The sequence below is a fragment of the Cariama cristata genome, unplaced genomic scaffold (genome assembly GCF_000690535.1).
Source record: "Cariama cristata isolate BGI_N322 unplaced genomic scaffold, ASM69053v1 scaffold7729, whole genome shotgun sequence".
Lineage (NCBI taxonomy): Eukaryota > Metazoa > Chordata > Aves > Cariamiformes > Cariamidae > Cariama > Cariama cristata.
In genome coordinates this window covers 14683-31875 of record NW_009635153.1, presented here as the reverse complement: position 1 = coordinate 31875, position 17193 = coordinate 14683, and the positions used below count along the sequence as shown (strand labels likewise).

The 17193-nt window shown below is 35.1% G+C and overlaps 1 protein-coding gene across 1 annotated transcript in view; it reads right to left on the bottom strand.

Annotated features, from left to right (window-relative positions):
• Positions 1 to 1666: 1666 nt before the first annotated feature.
• The window catches only part of CAPS2 (calcyphosine 2), a 29946-nt gene continuing 14419 nt past the window's right edge, over positions 1667 to 17193 (bottom strand). Inside the window, exons 10-19 of the mRNA XM_009707414.1 lie at positions 14788 to 14907; positions 13589 to 13663; positions 12595 to 12690; positions 12393 to 12486; positions 10166 to 10281; positions 7175 to 7251; positions 5385 to 5539; positions 4697 to 4816; positions 3552 to 3648; positions 1667 to 2263 (exon numbers count right to left, since the gene is read on the bottom strand). Of these exons, the coding sequence (XP_009705716.1) occupies positions 2088 to 2263; positions 3552 to 3648; positions 4697 to 4816; positions 5385 to 5539; positions 7175 to 7251; positions 10166 to 10281; positions 12393 to 12486; positions 12595 to 12690; positions 13589 to 13663; positions 14788 to 14907 (1126 nt within the window). The 3' untranslated portion in view covers positions 1667 to 2087. The remainder of the gene's footprint in view (positions 2264 to 3551; positions 3649 to 4696; positions 4817 to 5384; positions 5540 to 7174; positions 7252 to 10165; positions 10282 to 12392; positions 12487 to 12594; positions 12691 to 13588; positions 13664 to 14787; positions 14908 to 17193) is intronic.

Genomic DNA, 17193 nt, shown 5'->3' with positions numbered 1-17193 from the left:
CATGACTACCAAGGCTATGGAAATACTGTTCTTATAACAGCACTTCATTTTAGTGATAAGAGCAAAACAAAGAATGCTTAATTTGCAGCAGATGCGACCTATAGAGCCTCTGCTGATAAGCAGGCCCACTAAGGATACATCCATTTGTCATCAATTTTTCCATTCCATAGGATAATGTGGAATAATCTTCCTAAAAGCATCACAAAAAAAGCATTGCAAGGAGAAATATGTCAATATCTCATTTCACAATCACTTTCACATTTATTAACTTGAGCTACAATTTTATACGTTGGTACAACTCTTCTAAGTGAATAAGTCTAAATAGAGCAGGTGATTCTTTGAAAAACTAATAAAAATGCCACTTGGTATTTTTCAGTTATTTGAACAGACATTAACAAGCAGATCCCTGTAAAACCAGCTGAAGTTGCCCTATTCAGAATCACCAATTCCAAAAACACTCATTAACAAAATCTTTCCAGGAAGAGAAATTCCAGCGGGAATGGGGAGCAAGAAAATCGTAATGAGCCACATCAGAATTCTTGCTTAAAATAAGCTTTGACAGAATTTGCCTTTCTCTGTAAACCAACAGACACGGACTTTTGCAGCCCCAAAAGAACTCCCAAAATCCCTCATGGGAGGATTCAGAGCAGAAACTGGAATTCTAGTTACAACTGAGGAAGGGTACAAACAATGAAAACATAACAATGCACAAGCTATTAGAACAAGCGCATGCAATATCTAGAATAAACCAGTCAGTCACAGAGGGACCCAAGTGCCTCATTTCAGCACTGCCCTTAAATTCCCACGAAATACAAATCCTTTCTCAGAGGAAGGTTGTTAACCACGGACTATAAATTCAAAACCAGGCAGACAAGCACACAGGAAACTAATATATTTTAACTGCATAGGCTTAAGAAATGTAGTTCAACACACAGTTAATTTTGGTGACAGGTATATTGAAACCAAAGGTTATCTCTCTCTAGATAATAATACATTTTTTTTATTTCTTAACATAAAGAATTTTACAGAATTAACACAATGTATTACATTGAAAATAAGCGTCTCTGGCTGAATATTTGAAGTAGCAAGGAATATTTTAATTCATGGTTTAATTTTTGTGGTGACAGAGTTGGTTGGTTGGGGACTTTTTGTTTATTGTTGTTTGGGTTTAGGTTTAGGTTTTGGTTGGGTTTTTTTTTTTTTACACTTTTCTGTTTTGTACAGTCAGAGTAGATAGGAAATACTATATATTAGTTTGACAAAGGTTATCACTGCTAAATTTAAGTTAAAAAAAAAGTCACAGCAATAGAAAGTAAAGAAACCAGATATTTAAATATAAATTATTTGTTTCGAAAGCCACTTAGCAAAACATAGGAAAGGAAGAAGTGCATTACAAAATATTTGTGTGCTTATTAAAACCTTCGGGATTCAATGCTCAGTTTTGGATGCCTGACCAAGATGAAAAAATAAAGATCAGTCAAGACGGTCCACAGAACAAAGGGCTAATTGGTGTGAAGATCTCTGCACTTTCACTACTGCAAACATCCACAAAATTGGAAAAGGATGACCTGCTCTCTTTCAAGCTAACTACCAGCATAAGAAACAGGAAACGAGACAAAGAATGTTATAAGAATAAACATATTACTTTTATAAGAATAAAATTCTGAAGAAAAGCTACCATTGATATTTATACTGTAAAATCTAAAGCTTTTCACAATGCATCATAAAGCTAAATTTTCTCTTGCATATACCCCTTCATGCATTTTAGTATTCTAATTCCCTCTTATTTTAAAATAGGCCACTTTATTCTAATATCAAGTAAATGCTGCCTTTTGGTATGTGGAACAGCCTTTATTATTTCCAATGAAAAGGAATGAACAGCATTTATATTGAAAAAGCACTTAGCATAGCTCAACAGACACTCTAAGAAATTTGCCATGTATCATTCTGAAAGCATCCAAAATTTCCAGTCTCTGAAATCAGTTTAAGACACTAATTATGAAGAAGTAAGGCACGAGACTAAATCCTGCCTTGTTTAGCTCACTCCTTGTTCAGAAAATGTCTCTTCATTTTTGCCATCTTCCACTCTAAATTCCCCAAGGGTTCCTTAAGATATTAACAAAATCATCATCATCCATGATTCCAATACTTAATCCTTCATAGTAATCTTCAAACTCAGAATAGGACACTTCATTGGGGTTGCTGCAGGACTCTCCTAATGTTTCTAGAAATGACGACTTAATTTCTTCTTCTGTTGCTTTGCCTGTGAAAGCATATTTTTCCATTAAATACATTTCCAAGAACAGTGCATATATAGCATTTAATATACTTCAGGCAAGAAACTTTCAAATTTCAGCTTGCAAATATTTTTTTTGAATGACTTTAATATTCTGCTTTCAGACTTAAGTCATTGGCTCACATAATGTCAGCTGCAGAAATCTTACTTTAATAGCACGTGATAGCATTAAACATTAACAGAAACATGAGGCCACAGTCAATTTCAATGAATCATGAGATCAGGAAGACTTTTTTTTTTTCCCCAAATGACTGCAAAAGCTGAATAATGCATTCATAAACTAAAATTTTGGTAATTCAGAAGTTACCTTGTAATAAAGCGTATGTTTACTGTAATACAAGTTCAAAGCTCTAGGAAAACCTTAAGATCCAAGTGTGCATTCAAAAAGTGTTCTGCAATTTACATGTGTGTTTTAGTGACTTAATAAAGATTATACTCAAGATGATTTCATAACATCGAGAAAAAAATGGAAAAAATATAGCATTATAACATTGGAAAAAATCACATGTGTAACATCCCTAATACCACCATGTGTTATCATGTGTTAGCATTAAAATCACTGGCAATACAAAAAACATCCTCTCTTCTACAGGTAAAACAGAGAGGGTCAGGACAGTAGGGAGACTTTCACATTGACTAGTTTGGTACACGGAGATGTTATTTTAGAAACTGACATACAAATATTTAAACACCTATTTTTTCAATGGCAGAGTTTAAACATTTTTGAGAATTCTGAAAAACATTTCCTCTGTAAAGGATGACAATCCTGTCCCAGAAATAAATGAATAATTTATTCAGAAGGAACTTCAAGTGCTAAGTACATTCAATGTCAGTTGGAAACCTTGCATATTTTGACGGAAAACAGTAATATGAAAATGAGAGTATCCTCCTAAGTTAAAATTAGTAATATCATACGTGTCACTGATAACTTGCACACCAAAGCTGAGAAATAACTGCTTAAATGTAGCCCTACACAGGTGGGGAAAGGTATTACTCTGCACATATGCAGGACTCGTAGCTTGATAAAAAGCAAGGATTAAAACTGTGTATATGAACTCCATTACTATTTATAGTCATGTTCCAGTTATACACCTTATAGGTCATCAGAGGTAAAAAAGTTCTCCTTAACAGCTCAAGTCTAAGCCAATATGAAAACAGTTTATATTTGCAACCAGTTTCTGGATCTGGTATCTCTGCTAACAAGATGACTTTAGCAATTACAGATTTTCATCTTCTTTTTGTTCATGTGAATTACCTGCCAATACCAGAGGATGTTTCTTTGCACAGTAACATTTTCTGATATCTACCATAGGCACACTCCCAGTTTTGTTGAAATCTAGTTTCATATAAGCCTATAAGGGAAAAAGAATTTCATATAAGCATATAAGGGGAAAAAAAAAAAGGTGGAAATACGTAAAGATCAAATATACTTAACTACCTAGCACATATTTTTAGATCTTATGCAATGGATTATGTCAATTTACCTATTTTATGTAAGGCACCAGATACCAGAAAACTATTCTAGACTATGGAGTTTCATGATTATTTTTTTCAACAGCTTTCATATCAAATGTGGTCCCCTCACGAACTCAAAAAAAAAAATTGTCTTCTCTCCAAAATTTCTAGCTCATCCTTAGACTCAGAAGTTAAGCTGCTTCCCTTCTGCCTCCTCCAATTACTCAGATGCCTGCGTCATTCTGACAGAGGCCTCAACACAGCCTCTTCAGCACTGCTAACAGCAGCTTCATTTTCATTCCAGTTTACTCAAATACACACACTTGATACATAAGGCTAGGAGAGTCAGATCCTCCACGATTAAAAGTATGAAAGTATATGTCATTCTTCTCGATCTCGATATCCAGTTGCTACTCCATTGGCTGGTTTGCAATCAGTGTTTCAAATGGCTCCACATTACATTAGACATAGAACAAATGGCATTTCAAATATAAGAAGTCTCACAAATATAATGACTCTAATTGTAGGTCTCAAAGGAGGCAAGTAGTATTGCCTTCTATTGCAGATACAGAGGGAAAAAAAAAAATCTGCACACAGATATAGTGATCTGCGAAAATAAGGAAACAGACTTCTGGAAAAGATAATTTCAGGGTGCCAGATGCTTTATACATGAGATTGAACTGTAAGAATAGCACATATATGCATAAGCTCAAAATAATAAAGGAAAGAGTTTAAAGTTAACTAATTCAACAATGGAACAGCATGCTGTCCTGTAATTTATGTTTATTTTAATAAACTGATCTGAAAGTTTTAAAAGTCAATTACCAGATGCACAATTTAAGAAAACAACAACAAAAAGACCCAACCACTGGAACATGACGAGTAACTAACTCCAAAGTTAGACTGCAAAATATCTATACTTAGAATGTCTGCAACAAAACTTACTTTTCTTACAAACGCTTTCCTATATTCATTCATTTCTCCAAATATGGCACGAGTAAATTCTCCATAGTCGACCTTATCACTCTTGGTATCATCAAGAATTAGCCATAAGGATTGAAAGTCCTGCAATTTAAAAATATTGTGCCAAAGTTCTTCACTATATCCTAGAATAAAACAATTGCTACAATAGGAAAATAAAGCATTCTCACAAAAAACAACTTCCAAACCCAAACTGACTCAAAGATTTGTCAAAATAATGTAAGTCATCATCGGTCGCTGATGACCATATTTCACATTATCTGCAGTTCTGATAGCTGTGGGCTATTTTTAAAACATAATATATAAAACATAGAAAAAAGATAAGTAAATACCATCATCTAAATTATTTTTATAAGGCCAAAAAAGAAAAAAATGGATTGCAATCCCACTTGCTTCTTCATGATGTAAAAAGTTTGCATGTTTTTAAATTTGTTATTTTTAAGAACTTCACATAGAACTGAATGCAGAAATGCCAATATACCATGATGGGGGCGGGGGGGGGAGGGATCAAACCAAAAAAAAAATAACAAAACACCTTGCAAAAAAACAGCTATTAAACTATAGATTTAAGCAAAGAAAAGAAGTGATTCCATAAATTATGGATCTCAGATATTAAGATAATATCCATGATTACAGCTTCAACCAGACTTACCCCTTCAGGCATTTCCAAATGGAACACTTTTAGAGCTTCTTTAAAGGCTGCCTGAGAGAGAAAACCATTTCTGTTCTTGTCTACTTGTCGGAAATACTTTCCTAAGCCTGTTATAACCCGAACTTCTCTTTTCCTTAGTGTCTCTCTGAGCGTACCTGAGAATTTAGAGAAATAAAAGACACAATGTTTACCTGAACTTGGCCACTTGCTATGAAGCTGCTATAAAAGTAAACCACAACGACTTCTGATACTGCTGGTTAAAATGACACATCCTGGCGTGCAGGCTCCCTTATCTTTGATGAGAGAACATCAGTTCAAAATGAAACTATCAGTTACTTAACATCTGAATAGAAATCATATAAAGCAGCAGCAATGTAAAACAAAACTTTTAAAGAGATCACAGAAGGAAAGGAAGAAGGGCTATTGCCGTCTATGTGCTCAGATTATAAAACTGCTTACTTCTGCTAGAACCAATTACATATCATGATTCCACATACAAAGCAACTTAGGAAGACTACTTTGGTAATATAAACATTCCACTATGGGACACAGAGTTGCTCCTTCATCGCACAAACTTGTTAAATACATGTGGAAGCAAGAAAGATAAGTAATTCTGCAAAATTCTTCCAAAATTATATACAGAGAACTATTTCTATTGTAAAAACGACAGCCTTCTCAAAATCTTTAGGTAGCAGGTTTACTTCAGGGATGCCCGAGTTTCTCAGTATACTCTGTTAACAGTAGTCATCTGCTATTATCATATTGTATCTTCAAATTACTTGTATCTACAATTATAAAGCAAAATAGCAGGGAGGGTGAAAGGAAGTTTCTTCCAGTGAAGTTCAAATTCAGACATACATTAAAAGATATCTTGAAGTCTATACATATAACCTTCCTCCCGGCCACACCAGCAAACCTTAGATGTAGTCGTGTAATTGAGAAATCAATTTGTGTCTATTATGCAAGGGGGAAAAAATGGAATAACTAGAAGATTTAAAAAATATTCCTAATCATTATTTCAACAATTTTTCTAAAAGTAAATGTCCAAGCAAATTTTAGTGACTCAAGAGTACCTACTTAAAACAGGTTTAGCTAAGAACAGTCAACAGTGGAGATTCTACAAGCTGGAAGCTGCTCAGTTCAACAGTTTTTGTGGACCACAGGTTACAAAGATAATACACAGCGCCGCATAAACATCTTTCCATAATTTTAAACACAAAGCTATGTCTTTGTCCTAAAGACTGTATGTAGGAACCCGGTAAAATTTATTTACATATTCCAGAATATACTACTCAATTATACTCACATATTTTAATAAGCATAATATTAGACTATCAAAAAACAGTTTATCAATGTATAGAAATAATGGCCAAAAGAAGTATCTAGTACAAAATTAATTGAAGAAATGAGACTGTGTTTGTACATTTTGCCAATAACTTTTTTAATTTAATGCCATAATTTAACACAGTTTAATATAGGATCAGCATTATGTTTCAGCATTTTTTCAGAGATTATGTAGACACAGAGATCATTCATTACATTCACAATTATTCTATACTATCTACATGATTTTTAGCCAGACTGTTTATTTAAAGAAAGAGAGGAGAAAGTATTCTTCTGATTGATTTATGCTGGTATCAGATTCTAATAATATTCTGATAGATATCTAACTGCTGTTTAATTTCATTTATACAAATAAAATCTTTATAATGTTACTATTGTTCTCCGCATTGAGCTGTAAAGACAGAGATATAGAAATTAAAATTAAATGGGTTCTGGTAGACACAAACCTTGAATCTTCTTGAAAATTTTGCTGTCATCATCCACTTGCTTGGAACACTCCTGCTTGAATTCCATAGAAGCAGCTCTAAAATAATCAAAATTAATGTTGATTGGTAAAATTACATGTAATATTACTGAATTCAAAAGAGTTGTAGTAAAAAATCAAATCTATTGAACTTTATATTTCATTCTTATACTACCCTTATATTCATAGTAACTAATTGCTTGAGTTTGAGATGGCACACACAAAAGTCCTTGCTGAACAGCTGCAGACATGCAAAAATCCCTTTCTGACAATATTCCATTAGCAGCTCCTCTACTAATTCATTAATCATGAATAATTCCTCCTGTGCATAAAATCTCCAGAAATTTATTTCAAGACAGTCCTAATCTTCACCTCAGGCCACTGGAAGAGTTTGTTAAAGCAACTACTTTTAGTTACCAACAGGAAAAGAACATGAAGTAGTTACAAATTGCTCTTTAGAAGAGAAACAGCAAGCATGTAGACCAAGAGCTGGATCAGCATATCTTAGATGTGATCTAGGAATTATGGTTAAATTTTGTGTTTTGTCTGGCAAGTTCCCTTCTGAAAATGGCTTCCCAGAAGCACCCATCAGAAATTGTTATAAAAGTTGATTAAAAAAAATACTGTGGAAGAATCTATTGGACGAAGAAGAAGAAAAAAAATCCTATATTTATTTTAATCAGCATAGAAAAGCAAATGGAAAAGCACTACTGTCAACTCTGAGCTGCTTGCTCACCAGTGTTTTGTCATGGAGTACTCCTTTCTGCTTTCTGAGGCCAAAGACTCACATCTCTGCTGTCTATTGAGACACTTCATCTCCACTTTGGGTATCTCCCATTATGAAGTCCCTAAAAGCTTGCATAAACTGGAAAGTCAACAACAATCTACAGAGGACAGTGTACTCTCTCTAAAAACCAAAAGATTCATGGCTTGAGACAGCAGGGCATAGTTGCTCCTGAAAACCTTTTGGACTGTACCTGAGCAGGACTCTCTGTGAGTAGTGTAATGGAGGTAAGAGGACTCAATTCAAGAGTTTCACACCAGAGAATATCAAGTTCAATAACACCCCCATTCAGAAGAAAAAGATAGACTTCACAATCTGAAATTTAGTCACTAATGGAAATAACACACAGAGAGAGTATAAAAAAAGAAACAATCTGCTCCACCACAGGTAGCAGAAAATCCAAAATTATAACCCAGTGAGCAGGTCTTCTTCCTGGAGCCTTCAGAGACAACATTGGATCAACTCCAAATTTCACAGGTATAAGATCTAGCAACAAATGAAAGAAAAAGCTATTTCCCCGAATGACAGGCTTCTGAGATGTAAAATGTCTTACATAAACTATCTGAAATTAAACTATGTTGTGTTTTATGCCATGGAAACCTTGCAGAGAGGGAACAATTAGCACTAAGCATCATACAACTATATATTTCTATAACCAATGACATTTGAATTTAATGTTTTCTGTACTGTTAGCTCACTATGGCTCCTTTGTAAAGCTTTCAGTATAAAGGGACCTTAAAGTAAATCTTACCGTAACTGAGAACAAACTCCTTGTGTCTAAACACTTGCAGAAAGAAAAATAATGGTCAGATAAGCTGTGCTAACAAAAGTAGTCCTTCGATACTGAATGTATTTAATTGAGATTCTGTTATTGCTCTTCCTAGTCAAGAAGGGATTGAAGCATCTGATATATGAAGAGAGGCTGGGAAAGCTGTAACTGTTTAGCCTGGAGAAGAGAAGGCTCGAGGGATCTCATCAGTGTTTATAAATACCTGACAGGAGGGAGTAAAGACGACTGACAGGATCTGCTCGTGGAGCCCAGTGACAGGACAAGAGGCCATGGGCACAAACTGAAACACAGGAGGTTCCCTCTGAACATCAGGAAACACTTTTGCACTGTGAGGGTAAGCGAACACTGGAATAGGTTGCCCGCGGAGGTTTCAAAGTCTCCATCCCTGGAGATATTTAAAAAATCCAACTGGATGCCGCCCTGAGCAACCTGCTGTAAGTAAACCCAGCTCGGAGCAGGGGGGTTGAACTAGAAACCCTGCTGAGGTCCTTTTCTATGATTCCATGATTTTATGAAAATTTCTACCTTGTAACATCTGCTATCGGCCAACACTCCTCACCAAAATTTGAGTAATCAAACTCAATGTATTTCAAACACTGTTAAGTAACTTCCATGTTCAGGCAATAGTGTGACAAATTTTATACCAAGATTTTATTTGTGCTAAGAACCAGTACACTCACAATAAAAGCCAGAAACCCCAGAGGAAGATGCTTCATTCCCTAGACAGTTTACTTCTGTATAGATATTGAGATGAGAATATTACCTTCAAAAAGAACACATACTCAAAGACTAACCATTCACCTAACCATTTGAAAAGAAATGGAACAACGTAATTTACTAAAATCCATTTTGAAAGAATAAGTGCAGAAATCCTGTCCTGGTGCCTGAAGTCTTCAACATGTGGCAATATCTGGAAGAACGAAGAATGAAGGGATAGGAAGAGGAAGGAAAAAGAAAATTAAAAAGAAAAAAAGAGAGAGAAACCTCCAATCCTTCCTCTGCCTGTGTTCAAACACTTGCGTTATCATGAACGATACAAGCTTTTATAACACAAGCTTCACAAAAGATTCAATAATAATGTTGATCACAAAAAAAGCATTTTTCCACAGAGTATTTTAGTTCATCACATAAGAAAAGTTTCAGTATATGATTTGTATATAAAAACATCTGACCTCAAACAATGTAAATAAGAGTTTCATAATTTAATTCTTATTTTAAAAATTACTCCTTATCATTGAAGAAAGTTACTGAATTACAGAACATCCACTAACATCTATTCCTAATTTCTCCTAACAACAGCCTAAATACAGATTTATTTATTTTTTTAGCAGTATAAGTAGTAAGATATTAAAACCTCTTATTAAAATATCTTTTAATTTGAAAAAGTTAGCTGCACTTACTTTAGAAAATCCATCGCTGCTTCATCAGTACTTATCACACGAAGGGTGAGAACTGGGTTCTGCTTAACACTTTCTGGAAGTTTATGATCAACACTTCGGAAAGTTAGGTTAGCTCCCTGTTGGAAAAGCATACAAGGATTTACAAATAGGTCATGTATTCCATAAGACTTTCAAGTGATTGTGAAAAGCTTTGGTATGAAATGATGAAAAGGTGTTGCTACATTCAGTCAACCTTCTTAACAGAGCCTTTCTAGTACTAGAAACAGCTGCAGGCTCCAAAAGGACACATTATCCTCTACACAGAGGTTTGTCTAGTAAGAGGGCCTACCGTTGCGTAATCTATAGCCGAGAAACTGAGACTATAGATTGTTGCTCCCTCAGTCTGGCTCTACTTTTCAATTTTTCTTCTCCCTTCATCCTTATGGGACCCAAAACTCACTGGACCACAGAACAGAGTCACAGAAGGTGCCACATTGATTCCATGAGAGCAAAGTTGTCTCAGATTAGAAGAAACCCTCCACAGCTATTTTCAATAACTTAAAATCATACTTGAGATAAACAAAAAACTAAAAAGTAGCCTTCCCAAAGTTCAAATAATTCCTGCAATGTTTAACTATAAAGGTATTCTTTAAAATTGCTAGATTTCACTAATAAATATTGAATAAAAATACGTTATTAGCAGCATAGAGTTCTATTACCCAGTATAGTCTCTTCTGAGTATTACAAATTCCCCTTCCCTCCAAGTTGGTGATAGAGGACACACCTCACGTATTCTGCAAAGTTAAAGATGCTTTTTGGTTGGGCAAAAGAAGGAAGGGGAGAGAAATAAAAGCAGCAAACTAAAACTAAAGAATGCTGAGAAGAATAAAAAAAAGTAGTAGCTCTAACTGTAATATCATAGAATCATAGAATAGAATCATAGAATTATTATGGTTGGAAGAGACCTCAAAATCATCAAGTCCAACCTTCTACCCAACGCCACCATGCCCACTAAACCACGTCTTGAAGCGCCACTTCTGAACGTTTTTTGAACACCTCCAGGGATGGTGAGTTCACCACCTCCCTGGGGAGCCTGCCGTGCAGGTTTAGGTTATAAAGCCTCCAAAACTCATAAATTAGGAAGGAGACAGACACACCATTATTGTGCAAGTATCTCAACCATTTGGACTTTGTGGGAGATTTGTGTATCCTAATGTGAGCCCAGAAACCCAGTTTGCAGATACAGAGATTCACAGATACAACATCATTCCAAACAGCTATCGAACTTCATAGCAGTACATTTTCTGAATGGCTTTAAGACGCACCTTTATTCAGAACACATTTCGATCTGCAGGTCGCAAAGATATATATGACAATTAAAAAAAAAACAAAAAAACAAGAAAACACTCTCAAAAATAGCGTCAACCTCCATACCATAAAGAAAGTAATCTATTTCATGTTGGAAACTCTTATATCGTAGCCACATGTAAACAGTTAGGATTAGGCAGGTGATTAGACAAAACACTGTAAAAAGTAATGTTGTCTTCTTTTACTTTCAATACTTCATTTAAATATGGTTTTTGCTCTAAACTCAGGATTTGCAGGAGGATGTGAAGAACTCAGGGAAAACACTCTGTACTTGAACAATTGCTCAAGTATTTATAACCAGGAACACTTAACTCAGTACAGAAGTACAGCATTACAGAAGATGCAATATGATTTGTAGTCAGTCATCAGATTAGGTGGTAGATGAAGTTTACTGTTGTTTGAAAAGCTCTCTCTAAACAGCCAGTGGTAAACATTTTCAAACTTTAGGTTAAAAACAAGTAACCTGCAATTTCCTCATGTTTAAAAAAAATATTTAATCATTGCCTTGTGTCAAAAATGCCAGCAGACCTTGCAAAGACTATTAATTTTTTAACAAGTACTTTGGTGTACTTCATCTTCAGGACATCCCTCGCCGACTTGTTCCCGTTGCCTACAGAAGGTCTACACCGCCTGCAGCCTCGTGCCCTCTAGTGGGAAAATTGCAAGCCACAGCTTCTTCTGAGGCCAAAAATGGAATCTCTGAAACGTGGGACAGCAAAATAATCCAGACTCCTGAAAATCTTTTAACTCAAAAATGTTACTAAAGACAAAGACTTCTGGTCTTCCCTGAAAGCTAGATCACAATTTTCAACTCGGATATCTAAATATTACTTCCAAATCACCAACAAAATTGCCTTACGTTCAGCAGAAGAATACTTACAATATAAAAGTCACTAAGATCATAAGCTTTGCCCTTCCTTTGTCCACGCTGATGTTGATAAACTCCCTTCTGAATGAAAGGCAAGGCATTTGTTCTGTGAAATAATTCAAAACTGGTATGAAAACAACTAAATTTATTTAAGTTTCTTAGACACAGTGGAAGATGTTTTCTAAAATCTTTTTTAAAAAGTAATTTATCCTACCTATTTTTTCCAAACTGCCGAAATTCATACACCGTAAGGGATCCATCACATACAAAAAAAAATCCAATCAACTCTCTACAAGCATCGCGACCATTTCTAGAAGGAAAATCGAAAAGCACCTTTATGTTTTTGCATCTATATAAATCCAAGTCAGCGCAAACATAAGTAACATTTATTTTGGAATATGCATTTTATTTCCAATGTTGCATACTGCACAATCTTTTTCTTTGAAAGAGGTACCTGACTATTTTCTCTAACCCACCATGGAATTCAACTTCTGGATTTGAGTATGTAGCTCACTGCAATATTCCATTCTCCATAATGTTAGAAACACCTTTCAAGGCTTCATGTTTTAGTATACCAATGTGATTTTCACTCATTAACTAAAGGATTACTTACACTAGGACCACTGCATTCATTATGGTATATGCAGCTATGGTACAGGAAGATATGCAGGTGAATCCTCAGCTATGTCTAACAAGTATACAGCTCATTGCTTCAGAAAAGCACCACCTTCAGAGCTGGAAAATATCTTTATGTCACCGCTACTCCATTCAGAACAGTTTCAAAGACGCCCTGAACCTAGAAGTTTAATACGTAAGGAGCTACGAACAAGAGACAAAGCTATCCTTTCCATACACAGTTGTTGCCATATGCTAAGACAAGGCTAAAATAACTTTTAATCAACTGAGGTGCAATGCTAAGAGCACTATTTTATGGAGCCCCTGTGCTAACCGTCCTGCCCAGAGCTACAGGTATGACAGTAACATCACTTACACATCTTAACATTGTACAACGGGACTGTAAAAACACTATTCATCAGCCACATCAAAATTTGTTATTATACATGTACACATATATATACCCACACAGCACATACTTTTTTCTAAACATAGTGAACAGAAGTGTCCAGTGCAATTAATCAGTTCAAGAGAGTAAAGAGCATCATTCATAAATTCATAGAATTGAAAAGCTTCACAAAATTTGCGATTACCTTGATATAATCCTACTATCAAAGCGCAGCTTATTAGAGAGCATGTTTTCAGTTAATCCTGATTTGGTCCTTATTCTGGGAAAATAATGCAGCATGTTAATGACACTTATATCCTCACAGAGAAGTGTTACATAAAAATCAACTGTTTCAAAACAGCAAAAAATTTGAAATACGGTCTCCTTGGCAACTGGCTGAGGAGATGATCCCTTGTAGCTGAATTAGAAAGCAACTCAGAGTTGTAATGTGGAAGGTGTTCTGTAATTGTATAAGAGTACATTCACAGAAGGCACAGAGTGAATGTAAACAAAATATCCCATTCATATCATATAAAGAATTAAACCTGTACCATTTGCCGTATTTCCCCAAATCAATGTTTTCTTGCAAAAATACCCAGGTTGGGGCTTCTTTACCCACCTAGATGTTTTATATTGGCCATATTACTAGTTCCAGAAATTGAGATTTGTCCATGTGATGAGCATGAGAGATTGAGACTGGTTTTGTTGCCTTTTTTTTTCAAATACAAAGATGAAATTTGTTGAAAAAGACTTCAGAGCAGGATGTTAAAATGGGCAAAGCAGAGATGTTTGCCTGCATGTTGAGAAAGATGAACAGAACAAAACTCAGACCTGCAGATTCATTTCATTTTATGGATCACCGTGTTTTCTCAGTTTTTCTTAAGCCCTTGGAGTTACTATTTCAATGCTCACAGGTCAGGAGTGACATTTAAATGCCAATATGGTTAATTATTGCAGCAGAAATCAAAACATGAAAGAAAAGTATGATTATATTGTGAAGATCTACATTAGCATTTACAGATGCATATTTATGCAATTTTATGCACCTCAGGATAGGAATCTCTAAAAGGATATGACAAGATTGCAAGCATTCAACGGCTCAGAAACGTCTGGCAAAACCCTGTGATGAACAATATCAATATAAGCTTAAGAACGTTCTCCCAGGTTTTATAAATTCTATGAATCCATCATTATATACAGAGAATCCACAAAAAAACGTCCCACTAGGCAGTTATAAGCATGGAGAGGCTACAAAAAAGGCTTTACATGAAGATAGTGGATCCAAGCCAGAAATAAAACACCTGGAAAAGCAAACAGACTTCGCAGAGCCCAAAATAATAAAAAAATAGAGCAGAAAATGTATTTCTAAAAAAAAAAAAAAAAAAGACTGCTAATAAAACTTACTTCGTTTCATGCAGTGTTCTTTTTCTAAAACGCATTGGTGCTGTCCCAAGTCCCAGAAGTCCTTGAGCTTCCTTGTGAACATCAGCACGTGTGGACTGCTCTGGGTCACTTATAACAGCTCTGACCGGAAAGAGCAGGGAGAAGCCCTCTGACTATTAGTAAATTTGAATTTCAGATCTTACATATTCTTGGTCAAGAAAACACCCAAGAATAACACAGCAATAAAGTCTTGGGAGTTATCCATTAAGCTTGCATAAATTTGTGGGCTTGTCTTTTGTTTTTACAAATTCTGAAGTTTACTACTCAAAATCAAATACATGCAATAATATTCTGGCAGTGCACTACTATGTACTAACTTTACTTGTATATATGTATTATTTAAAGTATATTTTATATAAGTATATATCAAATAAATTTTAGGATTACAAAGGTGGGGTTTTTGTTTGGGGTTTTTTTTTTTTTCCTCATTTCCACTACTTCTGTAAATATTCCATCAGTAATACTCTTTATCCACGGCCCCCTCCAAAATCAGTGACAGCAGTTACTAGTACTGGCCAGTGCCATCACCCAACAAAAACACCAGCACTTCCTCTCCCAAAGCACTGACTACACAGCCCATAGGATCTCAAAGTTCCATCAAGCAGAAAAGAAATAGATGATCTGGTTTCTGAACATTTTTATATTCTCTGTATCAGTTTAACAAGTAAACAAAAGAAGAGACCCTTCAAAAATAAATTAGATTCTTTTTACATTATTGAAATGGTTCATAATCAGAAGGAAAAACTAATTTTGCAAAGCTAATATAGTTTCATAAATTTGCTCTCTGATCTATGCAGATCTATCTTTGCACACATCAGTTACGCTGATCTACCTGCAAGACTGGCTCTACTGAAAAAAAAAATAAATATCAAAACACCTTTGTGTTTCCTTGAAATAGATTTTTTTCATGCAGCAGTTTTGAACTAATCTTCTCCAATTAACATCCTGCTCTCTGATACCAATTTGTTTGGCAGTACTGGCACAGTTATATTTGGAACACAAGCACAGAGGGTTTTTTTAAATTAAAAGTTCATCCTGATGCAGCTGCAGCACTACTGAATGCTGTTTTGACATTGTCAACAGAAGGGTTCAGAGCAGAAGGAATATATGAACAAAATAAGGCAAAGCAGCTGAAGGAGGTTAAGCACAGAATGAACATCCATGATCCAAGATGCACAAACCTGTACGTTTAGTCCAACACCAATAGAACTGAATCACTTCAACACAATCAGTACATTTTTAAGATAATCTCTGTAATCATCTGCTTCATCTATGTCTTTGTAGAGATACAATATGAGAAAAGCCTTTCTTTGAAAATTGGAGATTTCTGCACTGAATACTTCCATATTTTTAATGCTGCTACGATGACACTTGGAATTTAACATTGTGTTTCACGACAATCTTGTTTCCTTCAGTCAACTTTCTTGATATCTCAGCTTTTAAACAGTGTAAAAGCATTAACAGACTTTTAAACAATATAGGTCATTTAAACTGCAGTTGGAATGGAAACAAAGAAAAACAAACGGCGAAGTGCAACAACATTTCAGCCTCAAAGTCCTAAGATCTGATTGGCTATAATATCGGTACAGATGACTACAGAGATTGTAAACTATGCACAGAATGCAACATACTATAGACCTACCCACAGATAATTTTTAGCGAGTGTAAGGGTAATACGAAACTATGTTAAACTAGCTTGCACCATCTTATGTTGCCATAACCAGACAACTCGGACAAAACCCTGAATTATTAAAGCATGCTCAAAAATGAGAAGTAGTTTATGGGAATAATAAGAAGAAGAAAAGATGTTTTTATTATGCTCATCTTTGCCTATAAATTACTTTTTTTTTCCCCCTTAACATATAAAGGGATATTTCTACAAAGCAATGCTTTCTTGGAGCTAAAGGGATAGCAAGGAAGTTAGGAGAGCCTTCCTGTACAGCCTTGAGCAACTTGATTCATCATTGTGCCTTTTTTTCCTACCTGCCCAACATTGGTACAATACTCCTTTATGCCTGAGGGATGTTGCGTCAATATTAATAAAGAAATACTAATAAAGCTAGGTTTCTTAGAAAAGACAATAAATACTGAAGAAGTGTAATTTGTAACAGCAGGCATCCATATATTTCGCTGAGATGCAAGAGGGTTATTTCTGAGAACCAGTGCTATTATAAAGCCCTCAAACTAGGTTCAAGTATAAAATTAAAAGTTATCCTCAGAAAAAAATGAACTCACACGTAGCACTTTAAACTGATCTTCTAAGTCAAATTAAAAAGACTTTTCATTTAAAGAATTTTTGCAAATAATAACTTTATATAAGACTGCATAAGACTTGGAACAAGATGATCAAAACACCTTTTAGGCAAG